The sequence below is a fragment of the Cercospora beticola genome, chromosome 5, assembly GCF_033473495.1.
Source record: "Cercospora beticola chromosome 5, complete sequence".
Classification (NCBI taxonomy): domain Eukaryota; kingdom Fungi; phylum Ascomycota; class Dothideomycetes; order Mycosphaerellales; family Mycosphaerellaceae; genus Cercospora; species Cercospora beticola.
The window spans coordinates 570,510-587,789 of record NC_088939.1 but is presented as its reverse complement, the minus strand read 5'-3'; the positions used below and the strand labels follow the sequence as shown (position 1 = coordinate 587,789).

The 17,280-nt window shown below is 52.5% G+C and overlaps 8 protein-coding genes across 8 annotated transcripts; 5 read left to right on the top strand and 3 right to left on the bottom strand.

The window, feature by feature from the left end:
• Nucleotides 1–1,834: 1,834 nt before the first annotated feature.
• RHO25_007469 (uncharacterized protein) lies at nucleotides 1,835–3,239 on the bottom strand (the record flags this gene model as incomplete). Its single annotated transcript, XM_023599655.2, has 3 exons — nucleotides 1,835–2,284; nucleotides 2,347–2,938; nucleotides 2,995–3,239. 3 exons carry the CDS (start codon nucleotides 3,237–3,239, stop codon nucleotides 1,835–1,837), a joined length of 1,287 nt encoding a protein of 428 aa, XP_023449796.2.
• Nucleotides 3,240–3,349: 110 nt separating this feature from the next.
• RHO25_007468 (uncharacterized protein) lies at nucleotides 3,350–4,282 on the top strand (the record flags this gene model as incomplete). Its single annotated transcript, XM_023599654.1, has 1 exon — nucleotides 3,350–4,282. One exon carries the CDS (start codon nucleotides 3,350–3,352, stop codon nucleotides 4,280–4,282), a length of 933 nt encoding a protein of 310 aa, XP_023449805.1.
• A 331-nt stretch (nucleotides 4,283–4,613) lies between these two features.
• On the top strand, nucleotides 4,614–6,353 carry RHO25_007467 (uncharacterized protein; the record flags this gene model as incomplete). The annotated part of the gene is made up of 1 exon (XM_023599653.1): nucleotides 4,614–6,353. The coding sequence occupies one exon, from the start codon at nucleotides 4,614–4,616 to the stop codon at nucleotides 6,351–6,353; it is 1,740 nt and encodes a 579-aa protein (XP_023448728.1).
• A 706-nt stretch (nucleotides 6,354–7,059) lies between these two features.
• RHO25_007466 (uncharacterized protein) lies at nucleotides 7,060–7,371 on the top strand (the record flags this gene model as incomplete). Its single annotated transcript, XM_023599652.2, has 1 exon — nucleotides 7,060–7,371. One exon carries the CDS (start codon nucleotides 7,060–7,062, stop codon nucleotides 7,369–7,371), a length of 312 nt encoding a protein of 103 aa, XP_023449265.2.
• A 1,115-nt stretch (nucleotides 7,372–8,486) lies between these two features.
• Nucleotides 8,487–8,962, top strand: RHO25_007465 (uncharacterized protein; the record flags this gene model as incomplete). Its single annotated transcript, XM_023599651.1, has 2 exons — nucleotides 8,487–8,656; nucleotides 8,719–8,962. The coding sequence occupies 2 exons, from the start codon at nucleotides 8,487–8,489 to the stop codon at nucleotides 8,960–8,962; spliced, it is 414 nt and encodes a 137-aa protein (XP_023448827.1).
• A 283-nt stretch (nucleotides 8,963–9,245) lies between these two features.
• On the bottom strand, nucleotides 9,246–11,028 carry RHO25_007464 (uncharacterized protein; the record flags this gene model as incomplete). Its single annotated transcript, XM_023599650.2, has 2 exons — nucleotides 9,246–9,787; nucleotides 9,903–11,028. 2 exons carry the CDS (start codon nucleotides 11,026–11,028, stop codon nucleotides 9,246–9,248), a joined length of 1,668 nt encoding a protein of 555 aa, XP_023448828.1.
• Nucleotides 11,029–13,504: 2,476 nt separating this feature from the next.
• TRX1 (thioredoxin trx1) lies at nucleotides 13,505–13,900 on the top strand (the record flags this gene model as incomplete). Its single annotated transcript, XM_065602948.1, has 2 exons — nucleotides 13,505–13,644; nucleotides 13,714–13,900. The coding sequence occupies 2 exons, from the start codon at nucleotides 13,505–13,507 to the stop codon at nucleotides 13,898–13,900; spliced, it is 327 nt and encodes a 108-aa protein (XP_065459020.1).
• A 1,430-nt stretch (nucleotides 13,901–15,330) lies between these two features.
• On the bottom strand, nucleotides 15,331–16,779 carry RHO25_007462 (uncharacterized protein; the record flags this gene model as incomplete). The annotated part of the gene is made up of 5 exons (XM_023599649.2): nucleotides 15,331–15,382; nucleotides 15,449–16,157; nucleotides 16,216–16,378; nucleotides 16,432–16,640; nucleotides 16,701–16,779. 5 exons carry the CDS (start codon nucleotides 16,777–16,779, stop codon nucleotides 15,331–15,333), a joined length of 1,212 nt encoding a protein of 403 aa, XP_023449446.1.
• Between the last annotated feature and the right edge of the window lie 501 nt (nucleotides 16,780–17,280).

Genomic DNA, 17,280 nt, shown 5'->3' with positions numbered 1-17,280 from the left:
TGGATGTCACGTTACCAGACAACTCTAAGGCGAGCGTACATTCCTCCAGAAAGTCATACCCCAGGGTCGTGTTCATCAGCATAATCTACTACCTCGATGTAGCATCCATTTGGTATTCTGCCATCGTCGAGAGACGATGACCACAAATGCGATTGCGGCGACATATTTGACGACGTCGCAGCCAAATCTCAACTTCAATGCATACTTTTAGGCCGCTTAGGAGACTTTGTTGTTGCAGACAACATGGCAGTGGAAAGGTGAAGTGCAGCGATACCTTGCCACTCGTGACTCCCGGCCAGGTCATCGGCACAAGTCGGCAACGACAACCCATGCTGAGAGTCCCCTCACTAGCAGGATTGAGAAGCACAAGAACAACCTGCCCATGAATCAGACCAAGACCAGATGACAACCAAAGACCTGCATACAACAGCATTGCGATAACGCTGAGAACCTGTCCGCCGTACCTGTGGTCGCAAATCGGACAGCCATTCGCTCACCCGGCTTACTGCAAACGGCGACAATGATGCAAGTGTTGGCCAATCACATTCCGATGATTGCGCACACGCCACAAGCATGGGCGTGCCATCTCCCGGAACGACCATGCCTTGAACTTACTGCCGACGATGTTACGGCGATAGTAATACACGGCGCTGAGAGCGTCTACTGCGGTGTTCTGCACTACACTGGATATATGTCAGGTTGATTCTTCCCCATTGCAATCCATAGCACGTACCGCTCTCGACGTTCCACTCCTAGCGACCTTCGATCGATCTCCAGCTCCCCTTCCACCTTGCAAAACGACCCACTCGCAAGCCCAGACTATCGAAAGTCCGTCGCTGCAAAAAGCCAAAACCGAGTCGGGAACAGGTCAGACGCCGACGCAACAATCTGCAGATAATCACGAATACCCATAGAAGCTCGCAGAAGCATAACAGCGAAAAAATCCCTCCGCCAGCGAAAGCGTGACACCAGTCGAACCGGGGTGACCCACACTTGGGCTCAATCGAGCTACTCTACACCAAACCACACGCGATACGAGGAAGAAGCGATATAACCGCACCGACCCCCTCGCAACTTCCAAGATGAACACACTCTCCCTCGTCTTGAACGGCAAAACGGATGCCTACATACGGTCTTTACCTACAGACTCAAGAGATCTTATCAGCATAGTACACCTGCCGGCCACGAAGTCAGCAAAGACACAAAGACCTTCACTCGGCCGTGCAGCATATACGGAGTACCCCGCCGAAGTTCGAACACAGCGTTTTTCATTCTCGAGATCTTACTCTTTCTCCGAAACGATGCCTTCTCTTACATCTACCATTGTCTCCTCAGCTCCTTCCTCGCCGAGTTCTTCTCGCCCTGGCTCCCGACGATCTTCGAGCAGAGGAAGTCCAGGCTGGTATAGCAAAGAAGGAGAATTGACGCTCGAGGATTTCGCAAAAAAGTTGCAGACACGGAGCAAGAAGTTTGAAGTATACATGGGGAAATGCGCACAGAACGTGGTGATGGCTCTGTTCGCCCCAACGCCTCTGGTGGTTTTATTCTTGCTCAATCCGATCAGCTTGATTTTGTGGACAATTTTGGGAATCTGGTGGTTCTTCGGAAGTGGTTGAAGTTGGGAGGAGAGATCTTTGCTCCAAGGAGGAGACAATTTTCCAATATTGTCATACCAATCTGAAGGATGTCCAGGAAGTTTTCGAGGACTCTCTTGTGTCCAAAGGAGCGTATCACGGGGGAGGTGATACCATACCGGCCCACAGCACGGCATATCCAAGGGCTATGGCACCGGCCCTGCTATCCACGAACGACCATCACTGCACCGGCCTGACCACTATCTGGAAAAGAACATGGCATTTCCATTTCGGTCCTTCCTGACACCCTTCTTATACTCCTCTTCTCTCTCTGGATCGAACTCTTCCCAACTACTCGCGGGGTAGATGTGTTTATTTTTCTCGTACCATCGCCGATCCACCACTTTCGTCAAGGTGGGATCCTCGTCGAACCCTTCGAGTTCAGAGTCGGGCAGGGCAGAAGCTAATTCTCGGGCTTTCTGCTGGCGGAGTTGGGCAGCGGTTTGTACGCCTGAGATTTCGGTCGCGGGGTCGGATGAGGTAGCGGGTCGAGGAGTCGAGGCTTCTCCCTGTTCGGCATCGGTCGCGCCTTTCGAGGGGAGTAGATGTTTCGGTGTCGCTGTCGTAGGCTCGGCAGAGAATGCATCGCTGAAGAGTCGCCCGTGGTAGCCCACGTTCTTATTCAGCATGAAGTAGTGGAAGTCATAGTGCTAGAGATTCAGCGAGTCAGCCACTTTCCACCTGGACTCTAGTTGAGGAAGTGCAAACTCACATGTCCCAAGATCAAATCTCCCTTCACGATGATCAGATCGTCCACTGAAATTCTCGCCCAATCTTTTCGTCCTGTCTCTCCACTCTCCGCACCCACTTTCCTCGCTCGTTCCAAGAACTTCCAAATTTGCTCTCCCTTTTTCAAGCGCACTTTGCCCCCTGTTGCATTCTTGCCATTATAGAACACAAATGGTAGTATAAATTCTGTCGCTTTAACGGCTTCTTGTATCTGATGGTATTCCTTCCGCAGAGACTCTTTGAGGGCAGCTTCTTTGAGCAAAGCTGACTTCGTAAGGGCTTTAGGTGCGAGTGAGACAGAAGCATTGGGCCGCAGGGGTTTCTTTTTGAATGTTGTGGATTCGGGATCGGAGGGTGGGTTGCCAGCTGGTGTTGTTGCGCGGGTTCCTGCGAGTGGTGTAGCGCCTACACTGGCCCAGTCGTCCTCGTCGAGTCGCGATTTCTCGGTGGTGGAGTCTTCATCGTCGTCGTCGTTGGCGAAGGATAGGCCGCCTTTCTTTGGGGCAGACTTTTTGCGCTTCTTGAAGGGATCGCCGGCGGCTATGCTGGATGATGTAGATTTTGGCGTTCCTTCACTGTGCTTGGGCTGTTAGTGCCTGTGAAGGCAGACGAGATGTCTTGTTGTTCTTACCGGCCATCTGGTGTTGTGGCCCCGCTTCCGCCCTCTGCTGCTTCGGCGCGGCGTTTGCGAAAGTCATCGAGGGTTACAAGGCCCACGGTGTCGGCCTTGAGGCGGTCTTCCACGTCAGCCGCTTTTGCCACGAAGCGATTGTCGTTCGTGTCAGCCATGGCGATGCGTGGTGTTGGTGTCGGTGGTGTGACCAGAATCTGAATGGAAGAGCTGCTGGAGCTCCATCGAATGCGACCGCCCTTCATTGGTGCGGAAGCGTCTCCGATGTCTTGCATGTGCTCGTCGAAGCTTGTTTTCCCTGTCGTCACTGTCCACGCGGAAACTTGAACGCCAGCTTCCTGCAACAACCAACATTATGACCAAACATAGTCGACTGTCCGCTCATCAGCCGGGAGACGATGATTCGGACTCAGATGCCTCATTTCACAGCTTCAAGGACGACTCCGAACAACCGATAGCAACAGACCCGAAACCACAGCCCATCTTGCCGCAAGACGAACCGAAGCTCACCAAACCCGTTATCGAGCGCTTCTCGCCGGAAGAGGAGGCCACACTTCTCGCCGAATCTAACAGTCTGAAAGGCTCAGGGAACCAACTCTTCGGCAAAGGGAGCTACGAAAATGCCATCCAAACTTACGACAGAGCGCTTGCCTCATGTCCGAACTATCTCGACTTTGAGTTGGCAGTGCTACGTTCCAACATAGCAGCATGTCACATAAAGTTGGAAGACTGGAAAGAAGCTGTAGAGAGTGCAGACAAGGGTGTCAACAATCTTGACAACCTGGAGCCTCTGCCTCCGTTGCCCAAGCCCCGAGACCCTAGGAAAGACGGCAAGGAAGATGAGAGCAAAGATGATGGGATCGAGGAGGTTGATGATGATGTCGAAGAACGAATAGCCAACCTGCAGAAGAGTGGTCGAACGCTCGATGAAGTGCGCAAGCTTCAGATCAAACTCCTGCTTCGACGTGCAAAGGCGAAAACAGAACTGGCAGGGTGGGCGAACCTCCAAGCTGCAGACGAGGATTACAGAATTCTATTGTCGCCCACAATACAGCCTTGCCTTTCGCCCACGGACTTACGTTTTGTGAAGGATGCAGTACGGGCACTTGCACCGAAACTGAACGAGGCGAAGGAGAAAGAAATGGGTGAGATGGTGGACAAGTTGAAAGGTTTGGGAAACAGTGTATTGGGTATGTTTGGCATGAGCACGGACAACTTCCAGTTTGTGAAAGATGAGAAGACTGGAGGTTACAGCATGAACTTCCAGCAGAACCCAGGGAAGAAGTGATAACGCAACGAGGACCTCGCTTCGAAAGAGCGTGAAACGTATGCTCAAAGCTGCAGCCATCCCAAACTTACGACTCTTATCAAAACTCACGCGTCACCGATCTCGGCCGAGCGCTTTTCAGCTGTTCAAGGCATGGGTATGTTAAAGTTCCGGAAAAAGTGGTCGGGATACACACGCGGCCCCGATCCACCACTTGGAACGATGCGCAGTAGTTCAGGCATGAAGGTATACATCAATACCAGCTCACAACCTGATAAGATGTTCTTCGCCCGGATTTCGAATAGACACGATTCGCGACCGAGTTCCCTTGGCTACTCTTGGACTCGCCACTATGCATAAGACTTCAATCCTGCTGGCTTTGGGATTGGCGGTCTGCAAAGCAGCAGCTCAATCAAGTGAGCCAGCTAGGCAGAACGCCAACCATATTTTCAACACCTTGCACAATTCTATGCGACAATGGGGTTCATCATTACATCACAACGGCATGTCAGCGTTCATTGCGACTGTTCCGCAGGGAACGCAGTTCTATCATGGCACACAGGATCCAAAGCCTGTCGAGGGAACGGAGTGGCTCGCTTTTGAGCCCGAACACGCTCTGGTGTTTTCTTCTCCTCGGATACGTGGGCCTCCTCCTGGTGGTAAACGTGATTCTCGCCGTGGAGATGCTCCTCGAGCGAATCTGCAGCACAACGAAAGACGACCAAAGGAGCAGCCTTCAGACCCCCCGCGCCACGACCTAAAGGCCCGTGATTCTCAGGAACCTTTAACAGATCAAGCCCGCAGCCACACCATGATGCAGCGGGAGCGTGCTAGAGTTCATTATGGCCAGGAGATCATGAATGGCGGAGACACCAAATTTGAAGAAGATTTACACGGATACCTGCATGTCTATCGCGCGAAACATGACTTGAGACTATTGTATCTTGACGGTCAGTCTGCCGCAAAGTCTTCTCTGGGCACTCTGGATCTGCAAGATGTCGTGTTGCTCCACAACAGTCCGCTGCCAGCGCCTAACTTTTCCGCGTTGCGGGATCCGGATGAACGCCGTAGTTCTCATATGATGGACGACTCCAATGACAGGAAGAAGCCAATCAGACCCAAATATCCTCCCGGCGGCAACCCTTTGAATGAAGGCTATAGAGCCGAGCACTTGTGCGCCATGGCGAAAGACGATTGGGAGGGCAAGATTGACGGCTTCTTGAGAATGGAACAGGGCTTTGAGATCATTCTGTGCTCGTTCAAACACAATCTCGTTGTGGATCGGATTAGCGAAGTGCAAAAACCAAAGCCGAGAGATTTTCCTGCCTTTGGAGACCACTCTCTCACATACTTACAAGCAGTGGCCTCTCGATACGATGGTATCGGCGGCGAGCGTGTTGAACTTGATTACAACAATTTTGCAACACTGTACGCTTTTGAAGATGCCGTATACTTCGACGAAGACAAATTGCCACGCGCCAATAATGACAAACACATCCTGCAACCAGTATTGAAAGCGATTGAGGATATCATTCTACATCCTTACAGTGCGCCCGCACGTACAGTCAACTGGCAGGCCGTCACTGATCTGGTCGTCTCCCGATACTCGGATCGCATTCAGTCTCTGGCCGAGGGCAACTATTCTGATGAAAGACTCTTTTTCCGCGACCTGGAAAACGCCGTGCGACCTTTCATCGATTATGAAACACGGATCCTTTCCGACGAAATCGAACGTTGCGCGACACAGCCTTTCAGCTCCCTGCCACTATCTCCTGACAACACCGCTGCGAACGCCATCTTTCAAGTCACCACGCGGCTTTGCACTTCTCTCTTCGAAGCCCTGGATAACCCGTTCGAGGATGCGCAGATCGCTCTACAGGATCTGCAAGACTGGCTCGGATGGAGCACATTCAAGCGTTGTCGCGGCTGTGCAGTCAATGAGATTTGTTTCGTGCCGATGTGGCCATTTGGCGCGAAGGAATTTCACGAAAAGCCGAGATGTATTGCGAGTGTGGAAGAGACGGGGCGTGGTTACTGGGGTGGTTTTGGTGGGCCGCATGAGAGACCTTCTCCACCGCCGCCAGTGTGGTAAGGAAATGGCAACACGGCGCTCTTTCTCATTGCGTGGGACGGGACTTGGGAGTAATTGCGACACGGTCCGGTGAAGCAGTTGCCTCTTGGATGTTGTGCCTGCTGGGCCTATTCCATTCTCACGCTATGTGGTCCCAGTCTAGGTTCTGCGGAAGCTCTTTGAGAACCGAACAATTTTCATTTTCGACGAATGGAATATTGCTAAGGACAGCCAAATCAGCTTTTTTCTTGCCACGAGCTCTTCTCCCAGCCAAGCAACATTATTGCCCTCTCAAGTCAGGAAACTTTGTGTGTCAGGCTTATTCACTCGGTCCCTTCACATGCGGATACCGCTGCCTGTGACCAACTATTCACTGGTTCACGCCAGGGTTGCGTCGCTAGTAGAAAAGAAGGAACTCCTGTCCGGTCCTCAAGCTCTAACAACCACTGGACGAGATCACTGCTGCTTCATATCCGCCCAGGCTTCAGAATATCCTCACTCAACCGACTCACTGTGCTCGTCAAAACATACACACAATGTCTTCGCACAACGAACATGCCGGACTCGAAGCCTACTCTGAACGCGCCAACTACAGGCACTATGGCGGCTACCAGCACGCAATGTCGGGCCGGTCGTGATTCTCACGCCGCCCATGGACGACCACATCTACATTTTACCTCACGTAGCATGGCGAGCCATGTTTATGGCAATCGGCATTAACCACAACATGATTCGACTCGAAGATCACGTCGATGGGAGGGCTGCCTGGACGCCTTTGGAGTATTTGAAGAAAGTCGTGGCGGCGGGAGGAGTTACGCCGCCTATTCATTATCGGTCACCATCGCTTGAGACCATTCTCCGCGTCGACCGGGAGCTCGGTGAGATCTCTCCTTTTGATGCGCAGTCTTCGAGTGAGGAAGGAGCTCGTGGCGGAAATGGTGTCGATGATGGCAGGACGAGTGTGAGACAGGACACTCCGGCTCATGCATCGAGAGACGCGGACATGCGAGATGCCGAGCAGAAAGATAAGAACGACTAGAAGCCCGAATCTGGCACCGCAAATGCAACGACTGCGCTTGACGCGGACACCACTGGTTCTACGGACTTGGAGATCACCGAGGTCCTTATTGGACGGCAGCGGGCACTCTGGAAGGGGATGGAGAGGTGACTCGGATAAGATTCATTGTCATGGCAGTCAGCATGATATCAAGAACCACGGGAAGTGTGTTTAGGAGATTGAATTTTATCTCACTCTTCCATCATCACTTCGGTGGTTGCAAGAAAAAAGCGACGAGCGAATTTGAGGTTCTAAGGCCGATCTCACCAAACAAGTCACACACACACACACACACACACACACACACTTCCTCGCACGATGTTACACATGAACAAGTAGTCGTCAGCAGATATTCCAGTTCTTCCTCTCGGGTCGCACACATATTGTGGCTAATGTAAGGCCCTCCCAATTGGCGTAGTTTCTGTCAAGCTTTGAGAGTCTTTCTTACAACTCTTTTCGAATCACTCAGCCGCTGTAACAAAGGAATCGCAGCTTCGGTGATATGATGGCAAGAACTCGGATCCGGATGTATTTTGTACGACTGTATGGGTCGTACGGTGGAGCGGGACCTTTCGAGCCGCTCAAATGCTACTACACAGGAATGTCACTTCTCGTATTTCGAAACTTTGGAATGGCCTCAGCTGAGAGCTGGGATTCTGATTGACAACTGTCACATAGCATAGTGATCGGATACAATCGTTGGCTCGTTTGATGTTGAAGTCTTGAAGCAATTCAGATATGTTCTGGCAGTTTACCATCTGCACAGGAGGTATTTGCTTCTGGCCAATGAAAGACAACACTCACTGGTGACACGAGGAGATTTTGCTATGGTGGTAACGATGTCGTTGCGGCTGACAAACAATCTGGTCCAAAAGCCTAAAAGAGGCGGTGATCACGAGGGCCATGTTTCACGATGAGAAAGCAGCGTGAGTACCGGTGAACCAGACGGCACGCCTGATGCAGAGAGGCCGATGTATATAGCTCGTCCCGAAGTCCTGGCCAAGGAGAAAAATATCAGAAGCTACAACAGCATCCATTAAAAGAATCTCAGACAGCTTCTCGAGTCTACTACTCCTAAACATCTCAAGAAAGGAAAAATGCAGTTCCAACTCTCTGTCCTGGCTCTCGCCGCCTTCAGCTTCATCAACGCCTATCCATTCGACGAGCAATCGCAGGCCTCCGATATCCTCGGACGTGCCCCCATCGGTGTCGGCATCGGCTACGGAGAAGAACTCCAAAGTGACAGCGTGAACCACTGGGTCGCCTGGTAAGCCGTAATACCACTTTCCATTCGCCTTTGCTGCCACTAATCTTTGTTCTTCTTCCCAGGATTGAAGGCAGATCCGCCTGTCCAGCAGTCCGCATTCTCGGCTCTCTCCAAGGTAATGCCTGCAATCAGGTCTTCAACATCGATGGTCAAGACTACAAGTTCGGAGACTGTGGTTCGGACGGAAATCCGAGGTCTTTGTTGGATGGCAGTGGCAATTATTTGAGAGGATGCAAGGGTGATTCGGACAAGATTCATTGTCATGGTAGTCAGCATGATATTAAGAAGCATGGCAAGTGTGTTTAGAGGCTTGAAGCAGGAGTGAGTGAAGGGAGAGGCAGGAAAGGGCGGAGGGGGGAGAGGTCGTTCGCTCACGCATCAATTCTGTCAGCTACTACCTAGGCAGTATACACTCGCTCGTTTCCGCAGAATCATCGCCGTCATCCCAGCAGTATCGGTGAAGCCTCTTCCCAGCTCTCCGGCACCTTGTACTGTGAAGGTAGGCCTCTCTCAGGCAAGGTAACTCGCTGGGTAGAGATTGTGCGCGTCGCATCTGTGCTGCATGCCCATCCGAACTCTCCATTGCCCTTCATTCGGTAGCCTCTTCTGGTTCTTCATCATTTGCGTCTTCATGATCTGCTTTCAGGCCTTCCCGTAGTGCTTTCTTCAAGTCGGTGGCCATCGCTTCACGCAGACCGACGAGGACACCATCCTGGTGCTTGACAGTAAGTTGCAGCACTCTCTTCATGTCGAGCCTAGTAGGACTGCTTCCACACACCAGTCCAGTGATCAATGGATGGAACGACAGCACCTGACAGCAGTCTGTGTGCTTCCTCGCAAGATCGATCCAACAACCGTATTCGAAGACCATGGACAACTCGGTCAGACGTGCTGGCAGCATGACGCCGATAGTGCTCAATACCTCGTAAACCGTGATAGGTGACATAGGTTTTCGAGTGTCGAGATGAAATTCCTGGAGGTTTGATGGTAGAAAGCTGGACACCCGTTGAAAAGAACGTAGTGGTTCCCAGTCTTGGATGAGTTCAGAGACCTCGGACCTGAACATAGACGTCTCATCCAGGTGTAGCGTTTGGAGAGCCGAGAACTGAGAAAGAGTGCCTAGGTTACCGCCTGTGAAGATTATTAGCTCGTCTCACAGGGTTCTGTAAAGTCCGCTCCCTGCTATCCAACCGACGAGAGCACAATCGACTGTTGGAGGAGGGCGCGAAAAGGATTAATGACTTACGAACAAGTGCTGGGCACACTTCGCGTGCAGTGAAGCTTAGATCCAAGATCTTCAGACTGTCTGCATGCTGACCCAAAGCTGAACGAATCTCGTGGAGATCGATTGTTGCAGTAGAGTAATCAAACTCGAGTGTGTCCGGATTCCACTGGACGGACAATTCGACCAGCTTTTGGCATGTTCGAATGGCTAGTCCTACGTCCTTCGAGTCCATGGCGGTCCACGTGATATGGAGACGAGTAATATACGAGTTGGCCTGTCCATACATCGGAGGGAAGCTGTTGCATGACTCCGAGGCGCGCGTCGAAAATTCTTCTAGACGTGGAAGAAGCATGTACTGGAATGGATAGACCGCTGGAAAGTATTTGTCGAAGGGGTCATCGGACTCGACGTCCCCAGCGAGCCTGACAGTTTTGTCTGGATAGAAGCGAAGCGTCCGTACGTTATTCAGTGCACTCTTTGGTGGAAACAGATCTGAGCTGCAAGCGGGCTTGATTGAACCTGATGAGGCTGCCCACTTGATCAAGGCCTTTACAAAATCCGGGAAATGTTGGAAATTGAAGTTGCCGTGGGACTGCAGGAGTGCGACTCGGCCGCAATCCTCTAGCAAATCCAATTTATCGACTTGTACGGCGAGGAGCAGTAGCAAGATAGCATTCCCGTCATAGTAGCCGTGACGTAGAGCATTGGCCAATTTGCGATGGAACCAGCTATCGTATGAGGCGATTGGGAGAATAGCTTCGAGAAAGCTGATGAGCTCAGATGGGGTGGGTATGACGGTATCCCCATCTGTCCAAAGATGGAGCTGCATGCTCTTGATGTGCATTGCCAGAGGCGGACTTTGCGACAACGTGCGGACCAGGTTGTGCATCCGGCCAGCATCCTTGCCGACGTAAATATTATGGTACAGGGAGGGCGTGGCCGCATTGCTAAGTGATTTGCTCGCAAGGCATAGCGAGCGGAGGTCCTTGATATCGGGAGTATATCCAACGATCTCTACAAGAAGCTCGATCGGCAGATCATGGATGGTGGCGGATGGCAAGACGCGAGCTTGGGCTGTCGGATTTGGCAGTGTAGGCTCACAGCTGTCGCCAATCTGCGCCAGGCGTGGGCGGATGGATGAGAACATGGCGACGTCTGTGCAGAGCTGAGTCGGCCCAGTACAGAACTGCGAAGTGTCTTTGCAGGTGGAACAATGTGGCCTTGTACCTTGGTCGAAGGAGAATGATTCGAGGAACCGTGCGGATTCGAGTCCTTAGTCTCTGAGATGCTAAGTGCTGCTCACGCTGTGTGCGTTGAGGAAGGTATTCGGCGATGGTGTTGTCGTGCCGATGTTGTTTTGTCGGTGTTGGTGTGCGTAATGTTGTTGTGGTCGAGAGCTCTGATCCTTTAATAGTGGGAGCAAGGCTGTCGGCACATCATGCAGTAGCGCCGAATCGAGTGAATGAGCGGATCCAGAGTGCCGGAGTGGATCACGCGCTGTATGTTTCTTGGCGTGACTTGCTGGGCTCGTTCACCACAGAACCGATTGTGAGTGTTCGGCCACTTCCTACTGTTGGAAATGATCGCTGTCTCGTTCCTTCAAGAGCTCGTCGAGCGAGATAACTGACGGCCTAACAGCTCGTGCTGGTCTCGTCTTCGCACGGGGCCCATTTGCCGAGCATTCTCGGATAGGCCAGTGATTACGGCAGGGTCACTGGCCATAGCGAGCGTTTCAGAGCAAGTGCTCAGTGCCAGAGGTGTCCGAGTCGATTGAGTGGGCCCAATGACTGCAATCACTGAATCATAGATGGTTGCCATTCGTCAAAATTAGGTGACCATGCTGGGTCTATTTTAGTCGAATGATGACATGACCGGATGCGAATGGCTCTCCGGGCTATACGGATTCTTCTCTTAGAGTATACGGTGGAGGCGGTGATATCTCGTTGTACGTTCGCAGATGGGACTGAGCAGTCCAGCGCCGTGATTCATGCATGATTCTCGATGCCCATTGTGGAAGCTGGATTAGCAGAAGTGGACTTAAGGCTGAGCCCATATCCAGGGACAGATGGTCGGGCTTAGATAAAACTCAAGACCGTGAGGTTAGAAGAGGTTATGTCGTGACACAACTGAGCTGGGCTCAAGATGTAAGGTCAAAAAGGTGAGTGGAAGTGGTCCTAAGGACTGGGCCCGTAACCGAGAGGCAAGTGCGTCTGAGTTTGAAGGCTCAAGCGCCGCCTGAAATGCACAGCAGCCAGCAGTCACTCAGCAGAGATTGCAGGAATCTCGATGCCGGACGTACGGACGTGCTGATTGCGCACACGTGTTGCCATGCTTTGCAAAACACAGCAATACGGATCTCACAGACTGGCGCAAGCTATGCACAATAGCCGATGCAGTCTGTGGATAGAAGAGAAAAGAAGGAAGAGGAGGGCGAGAAGCGCAAACAAGTGTTTTGAGCCGGAGAAAGAGCTGACTCACGCGCACAGCGCTAGTGCAATGCAGCTTGCCAGCGAAGTAAAGTGTTTCAACGCTTTGTGGCTCCATTTGAGTGCTCTTGAAGGGTACGGTCACCCAAGGATCTTTTGACTTCGGACATTATGGCATCTAGATGTGAGAAGAAATCAACTTCAAGCTCCAGAACTCCTGCTGAACAGTTTTGTCACTGAACTGATCTGCACGAGTTGAAGTGAAGCATCAACAAGTCGCGCGACTAAGGAAGGCGGTGTGTCAACGTCAGTCCAGATGAATCATCCATCTCTCTATCGAAGACCTGGAGGCAAAGTAGTACAACAGTATCTCCTTCGTAGCGGTATCCTCCTCATGGAACTTCGTCCGGATCACCAAAGCTTTGTTGCGATTGTGGACTTTTGGAGGACAGCCCTGCCGGAGCCCGAGACATCACTCCGGATTCAATGGGTAGGAATGCAAAGGGCGTCTGTTCGCCACAATCCTGCTCCTTGCGAGGTGAAGAAGAGCTGTCGTGAGAGAGGATTATCCAGAAGTGTACGCCGCCTGTAGCAAAGCAACCGACAGCCAGACACGTGAAAGGTGAAGTGAAGTGAAGCGAGTTCGGCTGCAAGCAGCCTGTGCAGCCTCTCTCGCGACCCTTGTCGGCGCGGGGCATAAATTACGCCATCGCCTTCCTTTGCCTGAAGGTGGCGGAAAACAGTGAGCTGAGAATAGCCTCGCGCATTTGTCACCTGCCTTCTGCACTTCTACATAGATCTTCCCAGCACCAACCACACGCATCTCAGCATCTGTCGATTGATTACAGCTCAGGTACGTGAACATTCCACCACGACACAGCGAAAGCAGCACCCGGCATCGCTCGGCTGCAACTCGGGCAAGCCTGGCTCGTCCCGATTAGCAAGCAAACCAGCGCGAGAAACAGACACAACGGCCGCGCGCACGCTTAGAAACCACTCTGCGCATCATCCCTATCTATAAACACCACCCACCCGCGTCCCACCTTTTGCTTTGCTCTTTGTTCCATGTCTCCATCCTCAACCCTCTTGCGCCAAACACTGCTCACCACCCGACTCAGCAGCAGAACTAGCACCACCACCGCCTTCCGCGCTACATACCAACCCATCCAACAAACCTTCCGCAACTTCTCCTCCACCATGCCAGCAGAGGCCGTTCACAACATCAAGGCCAAGGCCGACTTCGACAGCCTCAAGGCCGACAAGGACAAGCTGTCCGTCATTGACTGCTACGCAACATGGTGCGGTCCTTGCAAGGTCATTGCGCCACAAGTCAGCAAGTGAGTAATAAGGACCGACTACACTTTTTTGCCTCCTCGAACAATGGCTAACCACATGCGCCTCAACAGATTCGCCGACCAATACAACAACGCGACCTTCTACAAGTTGGACGTTGACGAGCTCCCCGATGTTGCGCAAGAGCTCGGTGTCCGTGCCATGCCAACTTTCTACCTGTTCAAGAACGGCGAGAAGGTCCAGGAAGTCGTGGGCGCGAACCCAAATGCTCTCGAGGCTGCCATCAAGGCGCACTACTAGGCGCGGAACAGTGGAAGAGGTGCACACGTCATGATGATGAGTACTGTATGAAGTGAGGGGACACGGTCGCACAAGATATGTGAAGAGATAAGAGTCTCGTGGAACGCGATCGAGATAGCATGACGCGACTGCAGGTGTCGCATGCGAATAGCACGGCATGAAAAGCAGCATTGTATAGATGGACACGAAATGAAAGAAAGTGATCCTCTGACTACAACTCGCCACTGTTGCAAAGAGGAGACCTTTTCAGCTTCTATTTACTTCTAGATTGAGCCCATACACCAGTCCAGGCATGCTCAAGACTCGCAGCTACACGTCCTTACACGATTTGTCTGCAAGCAGCTTCGGCTTGCCGACACTCCCAAGCCCCCGAGGCGACCCAAGGCAATGGCTATGTGCTACATTCCACGTATGGCGCGGCGGGAAACAACATTTTCGGCATCTGCTGCGATTTCAACAAAGAATACTCAACCATCAAATCTCACCACCTCGTAGATATCAGTATAATTGACAAGTCTACGAAGTGTCCGAGCATCAGCCGCTTCATATGTGCTCTGCTGTGCCATCTCGGCTCTCGACTCTACATGTGAGACTGTAAATCCGCCCGGTCCATACGTAAGGCAGTGACCAACGGTGACACGGGGGCAAGGGGGAGGAAAAACTTGGTACGGAGGAGCTGTTCAGCCGACCACCGCGCAGGTGTCTTCATGGTCTGAGAAGGAGATTAGTGAGTGATGTGATGTCCATGCAAACGACACTACGGCAATGTCAACTTCAATGTCGTTCGGCCTCCCGAATGTGCCTTTCAGGAGAATTTATCTGACGCTGATTGCTGGTTTGCCTGGCAGATGCTCGCCCAGTTAATGCGCCGCTTCTGACAAGACGGTGTTGAGGAATAGGAGACAACGTTCCCGGCGGGAATAGAGCTGTGGGTGGTCGTGGTATTAAATCTGTCTCTGGGAGCAGCCAAGTCGAGCGCTATATTGGTATCATGCTTGCTTCTTCTACTTTGCCCTTCGCGTACAATCTAGCAGCAGTGAAAAGGTGATTTGGCATACTCATCAACTCACTCTTCTGCCTATTGCGCCGCGATGGCTGGACGCTCTCTGCTTCCTACTGACGGCCAATGAAGTCCGGCTTTCCCATGACTCGTTTGCTCCTTCCCTTTCGCTTCAATTCCAGTTCCATTCTTTCCCTCACGCTCTGTGCTTCCAGACTCAAGGAGACAATACTAACAACGACACGCGCGTAAGCACACAGAAAGCAGAAAAATCAGATGCACTACGATAGATAGCAGCCAGCATCAGTCATCGCCTCAAACTCCCAATGTTTCTCTTTCGAAACCCCAGTGGTATCTTGATTGTTGTAAAGCAGACAGACACAGATCTTTGTTGTTTTCTTCGCTCTCTCCATTCTCTCCTTCATCACTCTTAGAAGAAGTTGAAGTTGGCCAACAAGGAGGGTAATTGTGGTATGAGGAAACTGTTGAGGAGTATGTTAGCAACGTCTTCGGTGAACCTTGAAATTGGCGCAAAGGAATCAACGTACCCAACTGCCGCAGTAACCGCGACACCAGTCAGGGCCTTCCGTCGAATCTTCTCCTTACGAAGCTCGACTTCCACCGGCTTGGCTTTGCTTGCTGCGCGCGAAGCGGCTTCAATTTCAACTTCATCATCCTCGTCGACGACTTCGTCAATCTTTCGCTTGGCCTTCTCGCGAACGGTCGAGTTGCCTTCGATCTTCCTCGCCTCGGCGACCATCTGTCTGGCCTTTTCGAGCATGTCCTCTGTGTTGTCTGGGATCTTCAAGTCGGGGTGATTTGATGGAAGTTCCATCTTCAGCTTCACATCTTCGACATCGCCTTCCGCACCTTCCCTCGTGGTGGTTTCAACCTCGACTCTGACGGTATCCTTGGGCGCCGTGCCATTGACGTGTTCTACTGGCGCTGCAGCTTCCTCCGGCTCGGCGGTGGTACCTCGAGTTCGTCGCGGCCTTCGTGGGGTGGCGATCTTGCGCGGCGTCGCCTTTGCCTTTGATGGCGATTCTGATCGCAAGCTGCGCGAACCGCGCGTGGTGCCGCGCTTGCCAGCTTTCTCGGCCGGCGAGCGGCTGACGCCATTCGATGCCTCGCTCATGTGGAACGGCGGCGGAGACTTGATGCTCTTCTTGGGGTCGCTGGTTCCGTGTGTGATCGGTTCGGGGTCGAGAAGCGCGGCGATCCAGAGTTTGATGCCGTACTCTTCGGACAGGTCGAGGGCTGTTGGAATGTGAATTAGCTGCGGTGCCCCGCAACCGGCAGAGTCATGGTTACACACCTTTCTTGGGGTCAATCCACACGTTGCCGGCAACTTCCTCGCTCGAAGCCTCTTCGAGCTGCTTAATGTATTCCTTTTCAGCTGCCTCTTCAGCTGCTTCTGCCCACGGGAATGCAGCCTTGAACATGCCCGTTGCGCTAATGAAGCCGTCACTTGATCGTCGCTATTTTTTCACTCAGCATTTTGTCTACGCGCCGTCTCATCCCATCCACGTACCATCAAGAAATATGCTTCAGGGAACTTTCGGTTTGGTCCGCGCGAAAAGATGCCACTGCCGGTCAAGTCCTTAGGCAGGGGAACGCGCAAATGCGCGTAGTCCAGCACGCCCAAGTTTTCGAGCTTGGTCGCGTTGGACGTGCCGACCTGGCCGGGCTTGACCTTCAGCTCAGTCTGTCCCAAGCATCTGCGCTCCACCAAATTCTCATCTGTGATGCACTCCCGTCAGCCCGTGTTGTATCCAGCAATTCCAATGGAATGCGACGTACGCAATGGAGCGCGCGACTCTTCGAGCATCGTGTTGCGCCTCGCAGGCAGCTCATGCTGACGCTCGTTCGAGGGTGCCATCGTTCTATCACGCGACGGTCGTTGCGACGGTAGCAATGCGATTGATGGATGCGTGCGATCGACGTGTTCGGTCCGGCAATTGGGGTTCGCGCGCAATGGGAGCACGTCAGGACACGTGGTGGTGGCAGGCGCGACGGCGAACACCAGATCTAAGCGTGATGCCGAGAGGATATCGCTCCTCAGTATCGTACAATAGTGAGATTAAAAAGGAGTAGTAGTAAAACGGTCGACGATGACGGTCGCGGCGAGCAGAAAGTAGCAAGGATGAACCTGCGTGCGGGAGGAGGACGAGACCTGGGGAATTGGCGCGCCTTTGGCGTCCAGCAGCCAGACAGCGCACCACTCTGCCGCCAAAAACGTGGTGGCTGGGCGAAATTGCGTCCGCGAACAAGTTCGGCTTTCTGCTGCTCTACCGCGTCCATCTAGCCTGTTCCGTTGCGGCCGCCGTAGGGCTGCCGTGTAGTAGGTGAAGTGCCGCCGTCTGGTATAGAGATGCGATGG